General features: G+C 45.2%; 1 protein-coding gene across 1 annotated transcript; it reads right to left on the bottom strand.

The window, feature by feature from the left end:
- Positions 1-17: 17 nt before the first annotated feature.
- On the bottom strand, positions 18-11,038 carry rgma (repulsive guidance molecule BMP co-receptor a). Its single transcript, XM_076142095.1, has 4 exons — positions 10,531-11,038; positions 7,483-7,598; positions 5,268-5,785; positions 18-3,142 (listed from the first exon to the last, which is right to left on the bottom strand). The coding sequence occupies exons 1-4, from the start codon at positions 10,542-10,544 to the stop codon at positions 2,438-2,440; spliced, it is 1,353 nt and encodes a 450-aa protein (XP_075998210.1). The 5' UTR covers positions 10,545-11,038; the 3' UTR covers positions 18-2,437.
- Positions 11,039-13,996: the final 2,958 nt, after the last annotated feature.

The raw sequence follows: 13,996 nt of genomic DNA, 5'->3' as shown, positions 1-13,996 counted from the left end.
TGTGTTTTGTCCTGGGCACTTAGCCGACCTGTTACCGCCAGCACATCTTTCTTCTGCAGTGAGCGAGCTGGAGGCTGGAGTGTTTCATGTGCTCTTTAGGAAAGTCTAAATAATTTATATTTGTCAGAAAACCACTCGTCATTGGGAATGTGCTGTACATATGTTTGGACATATGTATTAAACTTTGTTACACAAAGAGAATTTCCTCTTAGTTGTTCTTTATGACTCCAAACTGATTTTAAAAGCACTTTCCAGAGGTGTTTGATGTGTTTTAATTGTATCTGTGGTGTGCTCATAAATCTCTCCAGCAGGGGGCAATCAAACATCACAGATTACAGCGAGACAACACAAAGAGCTGAATTTCAAAAAATGCAACAGCGGCTCATTAACAAGACATTTTCTTTTATTCAATAAATAATTTACATTATAAACAGCTGGTGTGTGGCACCAACACAGTTTGATCTTTCTGGCTTTTCCCGTTCAGCTATATTTTTCAATTCCTATTTTTTTCAATCTTAACAAGTCTGACGCAGAATTTCAAACAAAGTAAGAGCTAACTGAAAAGAACATAAAGTGCTTTTAAATGTAAAACATGAACGCCACAGAGCAATATCCTACATTCCTTTAAATGACGATGCAGTTGCGTCATTCAGGATGTTTGCGCGGGTCTACAATCAAATGAGTGAAGACGATAACAGAACTACACTGTGTATGTGTGAGTGTGTGTGTGTGTGCGTGTGTGTTAAAGAATATATTGTTCTGTGGTGCTCATGTTTTTACAAAAATCCCTTTCAAACTCAAAAAGGTTCACATTCACCAAAACATCTGATGTACAAAAAACTGGAGTGATTAATTCAAAACACAACAGGTAACAAAAACGTATGTACAATCTCACATTACACATGTTTAGAACCATATACTGTAAAACTCACAATACAAATTACATCTATTAACACAAGATTCAACATTACAATCATTGATTTCCATTTTTTTTTGTCAAACTGCACCAATATATACTCCAGTAGCAGTAGTAAAGGCCTGCCAAATACTTCAGTGTAAGGCTAAATGACCGTTGAAGGATGACTTACACACTGCCAGATACTGTGATCAAACGCCGACACCAGAAACAAACGCTGCTTTGACAGTGTACGTGCATGTGTGTGTATGTCTGTGTGTGTGTGTCGCTGTCATTTTTCAAGAGCTTTTTTGGCCTCACTGCAAATTCACCCACAAACACAAAGTTATATACAATTAAGAATCTCCAAATGTGACTTGTGTAGTTCCTCTAAATAAGAGCGAATGATGGAAATACAGTTGTTGAGTGATGTTTGTTGGCACGAGCGCTTGTTCTTTATTCACTACAGCACATTCAGGTCAGCACACTGCGGGACACTAAAGATGCTACACTGACCAGAGGCGACATCTTTACGACTAAGCACTAAAAGGAACAGTCAGTATCTACACGATGAGAGATTAGTCGCAGTTCCATAAGTCGATATACATTCTGTAAACGTTTGCATTCTGCGTGTCCTTAGCTGAATTTGTTCTTTGCTTTCTTTCTTTTTTTTTGTGTTAGTTACATTCACATTAACGTACGTCTTACGGAACACTGTGATCAGCACGTCTGCTCAAATATCAGAGACCAGAGGCTGTAAATGACATACAGGTGAAAACGGAGACGTCCATTTTGACTGAGCGTTCTCTATACGTTAGCTTTTTTGGGTGCAATGTGAAATGTTTCTCCTCCTACAAACACACCAAAATGAACCACAGACGCAGAAATTTGTTCTAATCCACACACACACGCACACATATGTGAAAACACACGCACACAAACACACACACACACAACCTAACAAGATGACCCATTAATCTCCACGCAGACAACTGGAGACGCTGCTCTCTGACATCCTTTTGGCCGAAAAGCTTCCTCCAAAACGGCTCAGGCTTTTCCCCCCAGAGCTGGAATCTAATCAAACAAGGAGCTGCGTCTGACCTCAGGTTAACAAAAGCTCCTGTCAGGTCCTCTCGCCCCGCCACATGAGCCACAAGGAGCTTCACTGGCCGGGCACCAACCAGGGGGATCAGCAGACTCCTCTTTCTGCAAAAGATCATCTCGTCCAGCTTCCCACAGACGTGCGGCCCCGGCGAGAATGCGGGATTTAATCCCAGCTGGATGTCCTGAGCTCTGAGGTAGCCGGAACTCTCTCACTGCTGCTCTCTTCAAAGAGCCATCCTACCAACCTGCTAAACACACGCGACGACAGGCGGGGAGCGCGGTGAACTCGGCTCGTCATCAGACTGAATTGGAGACATGACAACACGACACAAATGAGACGCGGGGCTGCCGTGTCCCCCTACAGGAGCAGAGCAGTGAATCGGAGCGGATGTGAGACACGACGATGGTTCTCTTTCACACTCACTGACTAATGAGGGCCTATAGACGAACTGTGCAACACTCCGTCCACAGCAAGACAGCCAGACAGTTGAGGAGGACGAGCGAGAGCAGATCTTTGCCGCTCTGCGCCGCCTTGCTCATGAACGCATCCTTTTCAAAGATGTGGTGTCTCTTGCTGTTTGAGTGGAGCATTTTTACATCCTCAAAGGCGTAGTAGGCTGCCATGGTGAAGTTAATGTCCCCGGAGGAGAGGAGGTCAAACACGCAGGACTGGAAGTACAGATCCTCCACTGGAAGCCGCTCTTTGCACTTGGCTTTGGCCGTGTGGTAGGTGAAGCCTTGCGTCGCTGCACCAGTCCTGGTCTTCCCTACAGCCTGAGCCTCCGCTGCTCGAGCCCTGAAGTTCCTGAAGTCGATGCGCTGGTTGGCGGGACAACCGTGAAGACACAAGTACAAGTCCTGGTTGTCGCCCTCTTCCGCAGAGTTCACGACTTCCTCCGGCATCCGCACGGCAAAGGTCAAGTAGCGGCCCACTTGCCGGACCACGATGGTTGTTCCGATGTACTTGGCCTGGATCTCCACGTGCTGCCCCGGAACCTTCTCCACCACACGCAGGGTGTTGGCGCCGTTTCGATCCCCGCCGTTCTTGGAGCCGTCTGCAAACGCGGCTGGCAGCTCGTCCGTCTCTGCGTGGTACGTCTTCTGGTCCACACACTCCTGGAAGTTCTTGAAGATGATTGTCAGCTGCAGGAGGAACAAAAAGGTTCAAAGTGTTACATGAATCTGGACGTTTACATGTAATCAGAGTATTTGTCATTTCTCTATTCACGCACAGAATCAACAGGAGTCCAGCGCTCTGCAAATGGAAGTAAACAAACGTGAGAAACTTGGGCCGGAATGAGGTCAGACTTAGAATACCTCGATTTGTGTTCATTTCTATTGCATACAGGTGGACACATGACGTTTAAAAAAGCCAATCTATTGCCTTATTTGGAATATAATCCAAGTTTTAAAGTGCATATTAACATGCTGACCGATCATTTCACTCTGAAAGTCAACTCAGAAGTCACAATCTTACCACAAAAAAACTTTTTATTAATTATCAATTAATTATTTCAATTAATTTTGAAGTTAATGTTCTGCCTTCAATATTGTAGTTATATATAAGTAACAAGGTACAAGCAGTGAAACACACTTGCAAAAGTTAACACACTAGTTGATCCTGAATGCAAATATCATATAAATGCAGTAGGGTAGGACTTGTAGTGGAAATGTAGTGGAGTTAAAACTACAATTCCTGTTTGTCCCTTTGAATAGTAGTTGTAGATATGAAGTACAAATACTGCAAAATTGCACTTAAAGAGGACTTATAGATAAAAACACTTTTTGTACGAGTCGCCCGTGGAGTTGACTGACTGATTCAGTGAGTGAGGGGAGCACATCTACTTTTTTCAGGAGGAACAAGTTGGTGCAATGTGTGCCATCTACCCCACCACCTCGACTCCAGTGTCACATTTCAGCTCTGGCTCTACGCGGGGGGAGGCCGAGGTAAACGCCCTCCCAAAACACGAGTCCCCGGCCGTGTAAAATCAGGCCTCAGTTTGCCTCCGCACAAAGACCGTCCATTCATGAACGCTGAAAAACCTGCGAGTGAACCCCAGGACCGTGCTGCAGGGAGTGGCGACGGGCCAGGACACAGGGAGACGCTCTGTAGCTCATTAAGTGAGACCGGTCAGCACGCTGGGGGTAGGGGAGGGGAAACACACACCGGCAGAGAGACAGAGGGGACAGATTGGACAAATGCTCGGCACTCACATTCCACCTAACTCCTGTTTCTGCCTGATTTATGCCTTCAGCTTATAATGAAGACAAAGCAAATTGGCCTATTATGCTATTATTAGAATCAAAGTGGAAATAGAGAGTTGTGTTGGCTGTGTACCGACACACACATACACACACACACACACACACACACAGCTTTTTACTAGAGGGGCCTTGTTTGCACAGGTGGCACCGGCTGCTGCCTTGTTTTTCCTTTGTCCAGAATCAAGATCATTCCAAGCGTCGACTCATTTGCTTCCAAAAACAGCAACGTCAAAAATATCATTACTTTAAATGCTTAAAAGCTCCACAAGAGCTTAATAAAGCATCATTAAGGGGGCTTGATTATAGAAAATTGTACTTTCTACAAATGTCGTTAAGCACAAAGTCCTCTTATTGCTCACTTTAAACCCTGCAGTCATGAAGTTTGCTGAGGTGCTTTATTACGGCTGCCAAACCCTGGCAGTTCAGGGATACGGCTATTTAATGGACCATGAAGGAAAACAATAATAATGAGCTATGTGTTGCTGATAAAAATGGCTTAATAATGTGAAGTAAACGGCTACAGAGATCAAAATATGTTCCTGATGAACTGCATGCTAAGTAGGTCAAACATCAGGCTGAGCTGTGGAGGACTGAGGCTCATGTTCACATCTGATGTAACGCTCAGAGGCTTTACAGGCACTTTTAAACTTCGATTATGGCTTTAAATCGGCTTTTTCAAACCTTTTAATCCGATTGAAACCGGCACAAATTGAAGCAGGTTTAACGGTTTAATCACATTTTGCCCTTGATGGAGTACTGAGTGTGTGTAAGTGTGCTGAGTGTGCAGATGAAGATGATGAAGCTGATCGAAACCTCAATGTTTAGTGGCGTCACTACCGATGTGACCACATGAAAGAACACACACACACACACACACACACACACACACACACACACACACACACACACACACACACACACACACACAGAGTGGAGCAGAACAGAATCACAGTTAAGTAAGAAACCTCAAACAGCACACAGGCTGAACAGAAGACTCGCCCACCTTGCTTGTGGCAGTGGCCATTGAGCCAGGCACTACGGGGGTGTTGGTCACCTGCACTGACAGGTACTTATTGTGGATGAGCGGCCAGGCGCCTTCCACCTTACACGTCTGGAAGTCGTCGGAGAACGTTCGGAGGTGCGGGTCTCCGAAGAAGCCGCAGTGTGTGTAGTTGGGCGGCACAGTGTTGCGAGGAAGACTCCGCTCATACTGGCACACCTCAGGGCCGTCTGAACGCTCCTGGTTGTCGGGCGGGAGCTGCGGCGGGGGAGGAGGAAGCGGGGTGCGGGCGCGAGGCTGCGACGTGGGCCCCTCTTTGGAGCAGTTGTGCTGGCTCATGAGGTCCTCGATGCCATGCTGGGCCGAGTGGTACGCCAGGTCGCCCCGGCAGGTGCGGGCGGTCCGGCGCACGCAGCTGTTGTAGGCCCGCAGCGCCGTGCAGAACTCTTCCTCTGGGCCCGAGTTTGAAGTGGACGCCCAGAATTCCGAGTTACACTTGAGGATTTTGCACTGCAGACTCACTGTCGGGAAGGAACAAAGGACGGTTTGAACAAAAAGGCATGAAAGCGGAGGGTGTGTCACGATGTGTGTCGAGCAATTAGTCAGTAAACATGAAACACTCTCCAACGGCTGCTTCAACTAGAACATGGCTGCTAATGATTAGGGTTAATACCTACAGCCCACACAAGATGTTTGAAGAAATCGCAATTGATCTAACAATATGAACCTATCAGGTGGGCGAGGTCATCTGGTGAGCAAGGTCATCAGGTCCCTGAGCGTCATGTACACCAAACTCCATCTGGGACTAAAATGCCACGTCAGGCCTCCTCTTGACACAAATGTCATTCAAACCCTTCTCCTTCTTCTTCTTCTACTTCTCTGCACCATGTTTGAACAGCACGTGTGCGCGCCGTGAGAAGTTTGGGTCTGTGTCTGACGTGTCGAAGCTTTGAAGTCGCACTTAAAAGCCAAATCCCTCCTGATAGCCTCGCCTCTCCGCTTTACCGCCCGTTTGATAGACGGCAATAAACGAATCTTTATCTGGTGCTATCGCCGCATTATCGCGTTGTTGTTTGACGGTAAGTGACTTAGGAGGGAAACTGATAAGGGTTTGGCAAAGGTGCAAGAGTGTGAAGTGTCTCCACTGCAAGAAGTGACGGCCTGAGGCGTCTCCGTTCATACAGGCACAGGACCCAAAAGGTGCAGAGGTCAACAAGGTTTGAATCTCCTCTGGGTGTGTTTACTTCCTTTTCTTCCAACGTGTCAAGACTCCAGTAATGTGTGTAAATTGTTGACGTTAAAGTTCAACAATGATGCACAACTTTTCTACACAACTGCATTCCTCACATTTTAGAATCTAAAGTCTCTGAAACTGAATTTACACCTTCAGTTACACAGATAAAATGTAAAGAAAATATAGCAGAACAGATAGATTATTTGGGGCAAAAACAACCGACTGATTGTAATTTGTCAATCTGCAACAAATATGCAAACAATTCTAATTCTTTTTATAATTTTCAGTCATTTGTCATAAAGATTCAAAGACTGGAGAGTCGCTCAGTTTGAATAAGCAAAATGTCATCGAGTAATAATGACAATAATAGAAAACAACTGTTCCTTTCAGCCCCTGGCAGTTCTTTATTTTCTGTAGGTGGGTTGGGGGTTGGGGAAAAATGCGTTCGTGCCCAGTATTCTTAAAATCCCGGGCACGGCCCTGCCTGTAGTGACACTGCAGACCACACTCATCATCTGAGTGAAAACATAATGTGGTGATATTCTCTTTTCTCACTTTACAAATCATCACAAACGCATCATTTTGCTGCACATGACACACAATGAAAACCCGCAACCTCAAAACGCTCGGCTGAAACTTAAGGATGGAAAAAGCTGTTAATGTGAAACACAGAGGCCCCCCCCACACCTCCCCCAAACTCTCCCCCCCCCCATACAAAACAGACTGGGGGCTGCAGCAGCTCCTCCGTTTGGTTTGTCAGCTTTACTCAAACACACTTAATGCACCAAAATCTCTCACATTCAACCTTCTTCTCATATTTTCCGAACGTTTACCAAGTGTTTGCATGCCAGCACTTCCTCCCTGAAAACCTCTAATGTGCGGATGGTTTTTCAGGAGAGAGAAACTCTGCTTCAGTTGACCTTGTAAGAGAGTGAGAAACCATGTAAATCTGCGGTGTAAAAAGAAGTAAAAATGTCATCTTACCAGAGGGGAAGAGTGAGAGAAACACAGCCAGGACTCTGCACACTTCAAGCGCCGAGGCTCTTCCTCTTTTCCCCATAACCATCCATCCAGCTCGGGGTGGCACTTCACTCCTCTCCCTGCTCAAAGCCGAGTAAGAAACACAGAGGAGGAGAGATGAGACCGACCGATCCTGCTCGACAAAACCCGAGAGAAGCCTGAGATCCGTCCTTGTCCTATCATCACTACTGCACAAGTCACACTGTTGTTTTTTTGGCCTTCCAGGCAGAAAGGAACCCCTGTGTGAGTGTGTGTGTGTAAGAGAGAGAGAGAGAGAGAGTGTATGCGTGTGTGTGTGTGTGTCTCTCCTTTTAGGGAGAGTTGAGGAGGTACAGCCTCTGCTAACACACTGAACCAATCAGGGTTGCCTGTCGTGCACTTAAACCCCCTTTACCAGTTTCAAATTACACCTCGATGTGCAGACTTGTTCCACAGCGACCAAGTGTTTGTGAACCACAATGGTTGTCCGCAACGCTGTGTAAGAAATGTTTGATTTGCTGTGGAGATCATAATAGCAATTTCATTGTGTGAGGCAGAGGGGGGGGGGGGGGGGGGACAATATCGAATATACTGTAAGAGTGCATTTGAGCAAACGACACTAAGGACATCACCAATTTATGTCAGAAAGCAACGGCGATAGTGGCTTTAACTACTTTGAAAGGGTATTTTCACAGTTGGGAAACAAGCAGATTTACTGGAATACTCTATCTGGCAGCTGTGTTTAGCCCCTGTGCAGATAAACAGCTGCTAAAATGAAACACATTGCAGAGTTTTGTACTATCTAGTACTCAGATTCAGTGCCACAAAGCCTGGCCTGCCTGTTAATAACACGGAAATAATGTAACACTCTGAAATGCAGCACAATGTGGACTTTCACCTTTAATCCCGAGTGCATTCTACTACTAATATGTGTTTATTTATACTATTCAGCAAAGGCGTTTCACCGCTAAGTACTTTCTTGGAGCTCATATGTTTTGATTACGCTTCGATTAGACAGATGACACATTCTGACGTCCCTCAAACCAAAATCTCAGCAGCTTCAAACGCCGCTGTAGTATTTTTCCACGGTGCTGTGAGCGTCTTTGTGATCACTGCCCCCTCTCCTTGTATGATGGATACGTCAGTGCACAATGAGGTCTGAGCCTACACATGTTTTCGACGGGGGTGGCCTGGCTTCTAATACCGCGTGAGTACGGCTGAACGGTGGAAGCTGCTCGGTCGTGAATTGGGGTTTGATGAGGGGGGTGGGGGGAGGAGGAGGAGGCGGCTTGGAAAATCAAACCGCCAGATTAACGAGGCCTTTGATGGAGATACTGTATGTTCAGGTGTCACTGCTCGTCTGTTGACTCCATTTCAATGCTGCTTTTAATTATACGGCAAATATGATCAATAAATGATGCAGAGCGGCTGGTTGGCTTTACTTCTTCCACCTGTTGCATCACAGACTCAATATGTTTGCATATTTTCTTATTAACTGAACATTTATGGATTACTTTGCTCTCAATTTGCTGTGCACATTTGACTTGATTAGCTGTTGAGGCCTTGGCTGAAAGAGTCATTTGTAGTTTAGTCTCTAACCTCTTACAGCATATTTATGAGCCACAATCACATTCACATCAGCAGCAGCAGCAGCAGCATTGATCTACAGCCACACAACACCACAGAGATCATTTGACAGATTTTCAACACAATCGAGTAATTGATTGATCCAACAAATCAGCTGCTTGAGAAATTCTGTTCTTTCTTTTCATCTCCTAAGCCTAACATTGCAACTTATTAATCATAGCTCCCATTGAATCTAAATCAAACAGGGATCTGATTGCACTTTTTCCTCTTTCCTGATCACGTATCTGCTGTCAGATCACAGCTATAAATGGACCCTGGTTGGTCAGAAATCCTCTTATTTATTTGTTTTTTAACAAAGATGGCTTAACAGAGAGCCACTGATAAAGGAAATGGCCTCCAACAAAGGCGAGTGACAGCAGACAGGCTGTGTGCTCCACATGCTCTGACAGATAAAGGTGACATATAACAATAAAAACGCCTCCATCAATCCTCTCACCCATTGTGCCCTCAATCAGCTTTATATGGTAGTGATGCTCTTAGTCGGTGACATCATCGGTGCTGCTGTTTTAAAGCAGGAGAGGAAGAGGAGAGATAACAGGCAGTTTTTGGGGGGTAATAATGATCATGTCAGTGTGAGATGTGGCTCATCTTTACGTTTCTTTTGTCCAGTGTCAGACTGTTATATCTGTCCTGACAACCCGGAGCGGATTTTTACCCTCCTCGTCCAGCAGGTGGCGCTTGTTGTGAGCTTTGATGGTGAGACGGTGACACACGGGCGCACATGGCATTAGGAGGACATCTAAACCTGTCATTAAATGTGCGCTCTATGGACAGCTCTGTTATTGCTCTACCTGCTTATGCTGTCATGCAATTGGCGTTGAAAATGCTGAAGATCCGCAGCCAAGAGGCGTAAATTTCATTGCTTATCCTGCTCCGCCGCTCTGGAGATGCAGGATTGAGCTGTTAAGAGTTGTTACTTTTAATATTGAACGTAAAAATAACAATATTTAGAAATAAGGGTATAAAAGCGACTGTGATAAATGATGAAAATAATGTAAATTAAGCTATATGTTGTTACACTGTTTGGAAATCTGGTATTGGTCCAAATCGTAGTCAAAAGAATTCACGTTCCATTTATCCGTATGTATAAATGTAGTTTTCTATTAGTTTCTATCAGTACCGGATCAGAAAAGGGGCCAAGTTGGATCCTTCCTATAGCAGAGAACCTGATCCACACACGGACCCTATAGAAACCCTCCGTGCTGGTGTCGAAACCGGGACAAAACTGGGACACGGAGGCACAGTTTGAAATCCCAACAAGCAAAGCGAAAGCTGACACTCACCCCGCGTAAAACACTCACACTCACACACACTGACACACTTCCGACCTGATCTGTAATGTTTGTTAAAATATTCCAAATAAGAGCGGAACAAACACACACGAACCTTTGCGGATGCATATGGGCTCTCCGCGGCTCTGGAGTCCTGCAGGAACCGGAGCTCAGCGATCGAGGAGCGAGAGGAAAGCCAGACTCCGAAAAATCTGCCCTCCGAAAGAGAAACGCGTCCCGTGGGTCACAGTAATCCCAAATCAAACACACTCAGGGTGTTTCTGAGTGTCAAACCCTGCGATGTACACATGATGTCCACCTGAAAGACTCACCGAGCCGACGAATACGCACAGAAATGGAAAAGCGGGCAGAGTCCTTCAATAGTTGGGAATCATTCAAAGGAAAAAAGCGTCTAAAAAGCACTCAGATCGCTTCAGCCATTTGCTCAAACTCGTCGGGACTCTATCGGCTCGCTCGGGCAGACAAATCGGAGCTTAAAGTGACAGATGAAGTGGCGTAATTGCTCTCGTCGGGTGCGTTTAATCCAAATTGTTGGTTATAGTTGGACGCATGGAGCAGAAGAGCCCCGGGGGCGAAGCTGCTGCTGCTGCTGCTGCTGCTGCTGCTGCTGAGATCCTGTGCGCATGTTGTGAAATGGCTCGTTAGGAAAGTGTGAGGGAGACAATGATCAGCCCTGCGTGACGCCGCCGGGACCCCAAATCTGAGGCTCTGGAGCGATTTTACACACCAGCCAAAGAGAACAACTGTCTCAAACCCTCACTAACCCGACATGAACCTCTACCACTGGGATCATTTGGTGTTATTTTCCTCGTAAAGGCGTTATTATTCTCTGCCACGTTTCCACATCCTGACACACACACACACTCTCTCTCTCGCTCTCTCTCCCCTACAGTGAATTTGATCTGTGTTAACGACTTGAAACGCTATAGTTCATTTTTCTATCCCTTCCATATCCACATTAGCTTTACGATTTTGTAATTGATTTCCGACAAATAGCCCTATTGTCAGATCGGTGCCCGCACCAGATAAGCTTTAGTAGTCCCTCGCCTCTGCAAATCATGGGCTTTGAAGGAGACAAATCCATAATAATTACGATTTAATGGAGGATCAGATGGACAAACACTTTGCAGAGGGAGGGGGAAGGTGTGTGTGTGTGTGGGGGGCGAAGGCAGAGAGGTTCTAGTGCACACAAGCTGCACCTGTGTTTTAGGATCAGACTGCTGGAAAACACCACTACCCCCCTCTCCTCTCTCTCTCTCTCTTTAGTACATGGACAAACCTCCACTCTCCCTCCAGCAAGATCTGCCTCTCTGCTCCGCTTCAGTTTCCCCCACTGATCAGGACGATCCATCACACAAGAAGACACACACACACACACACACACACACACACACACACACACACACACACACACACACACACACACACACACACTCACATGTTCAGAATGACCTAAACCACCGATCTAGAGTGTGAACAGAGTTTTAAAAGTGTCAGAGTGAAGTTTTTGGATGCACGGCTTGTGTTTGTGTGTGCGTGCGTGTTTGCTACTGGGCCGATTTGTCACATTTCATCATCCATTGTGAATCCAGCATGAAACTGACCTCCTTTAATACACTTGTTTACTATCACAGCCCGGGCCTGGCCTCTCCAGATGGCCATTGAGAGGCAGCATATTTTACATTGATGTAACAGCAGCACATGAAAGACCTGACACCCCAGTGTGAAAAGAATGGTTTTAGAGGTGCCGGATACTGGCCCCATCTCAAACACAGCTGGTGCACACGCTGCCTTGCTGAGGTATTATGGTATGTTTAACACATCAGCTTGCAGCATTTAATCAAATCTGCTTTGTCTGGGGCCTGGACTGATAAAAAACAAGCCTTCAGTTTGGTGTATGTTTCATTTGACAGAACACAGCCATGACATGTTAGCTTTTATTTGGCCAAATAAAAGAAATTTGCTGGGAAACAGTGATTTCCCTTTCCACTGCTATGTTAAGTACCCTCTGATTTGGCTCATTATAGAGACTGTAAAGCTCAATGTGTTAAACAGCCTCAGAAAATGAAACAGAAACAAGAATCTGAGGAGGAATCTGGCTGACAGCAGAACAATACTGGTGGAATCTTGTAGGGTACTGTTGTAGAAATACTCCAAAACAAGGAAGGGTGTGGGCAAAATGCAAATCTACACTTTTTGAAACTTTGTAATCATGCAAATTTAAACGATTTTCACGCTGACAAACCAGTTGAGAGATGAGGCGCTCCTCTACGGATTGTTTTTCATGGAACAAATCATATGTTGGCGGTATTTCTTCAGTCAAAAGTAGGTGAATTTGTCAGATAAATATCAAAGTGCACCTTGTTTCCTTGAGGAAATGTAGGAAGTTTCCCATAATGGAATACTCATCACCGTAAAGCCCTAAATCACAGACTTGAATAAACGTACTTGGTTAATCCTCACCTCAGGGGGGATGAAAGGAGCCATTGATGTTAGTGATTGCAGAATACATTTCAATCTGAATTCCCTGACAGAGAAGCAGCGTTACAGGAAATTGCAGCAAGATTTCCAGTTGGATTGACTCAGATCATCACACCATATAAAAGTCCTGTGCTAATGGACGATGCTGAGTGACGAAACTGCTCATCATCTGCTTATTATACATCCAGCGTGATGATTCTGTCAAGGTTAGTTCAGGTTTCGGAGTCTGTGTGAGTCAGTAAAGCCTCCCTAGTGGATGTTATGATGATGATGATGATGATGATGATGATGATGATGATGATGATGATGATGATGATGAGGATGAGGATGATGGAAACCAGTCAGCTATAGAAGTAAGTCTGAGTCAGGTGCGTTTAAGTCAACATCATATGTTCTCACTGACCTTCCCTCTGCTTTTGTGAACCCCTGCAGCATAACAATTACCTCGTCACAGCGTGTCAATCGTCTCCTCAGAGGTGTCACACAGCATTTTGTACACACGTCTCTGTGAGGTTTGACAGGGCCGTTTCAGAACACCCCCCCGCCCCCCTCACACACACACACACACACCCCCGTGATCATTGTTGAGGCTGAAATAAATATGTTAATTTCTCCACATTCTAAAAAAGATGATCCCTTCACAGGCGAACTTGATGAAAAATTCATCAAGTTAATCCACAATAACAAAAGATGATTACAATTACAATTCCAGGAGCTAGGGCGCTTTGTTTATTCTCCTCACACACAATTCAATTTATTCAGGGGTGTTTCAGGTTCTTAAGAAACCTGTGAGAATCATGTCAGCCCTGCAAAAATGTCTTTTGTCTTGTTTTCTTGCTAAAGAAAGACACTGAAGGCATTCCTAACATTTAACTGATCCTACTGTCAAATGCTTCAAATAAGAGTTTTGATTCCTCTCTGTTGACTTGAGCTGATATTTAATTATGTTCATCTGCTTCTTGCATTGTGGGTTGAACTGATCTTCCACTCGCCTCAGATGTTCCTTTATCCTCCATATATATGAATTCGATATGAACTAGAGTCATATCTCTTCAGGGTATGCACTCTATACGTAAAAT

This window comes from Genypterus blacodes, unplaced genomic scaffold (assembly GCF_046128005.1).
Source record: "Genypterus blacodes isolate CSIRO-AG114 ecotype Tasmania unplaced genomic scaffold, CSIRO-AGI_Gbla_v1 ptg000021l_1, whole genome shotgun sequence".
NCBI classification, from domain to species: domain Eukaryota; kingdom Metazoa; phylum Chordata; class Actinopteri; order Ophidiiformes; family Ophidiidae; genus Genypterus; species Genypterus blacodes.
This window is presented reverse-complemented; position numbering and strand designations above follow the sequence as displayed.

Excerpts from the sequence above, each read along its gene's own strand:
- rgma (XM_076142095.1), bottom strand. Across the intron at positions 5,786-7,482 it reads TCTCTCACTCTTCCCCTCTG|TGAGTCTGCAGTGCAAAATC; the intron begins GTAAGATGACAT and ends CCTTCCCGACAG. Across the intron at positions 3,143-5,267 it reads TGGCCACTGCCACAAGCAAG|CTGACAATCATCTTCAAGAA; the intron begins GTGGGCGAGTCT and ends TTCCTCCTGCAG.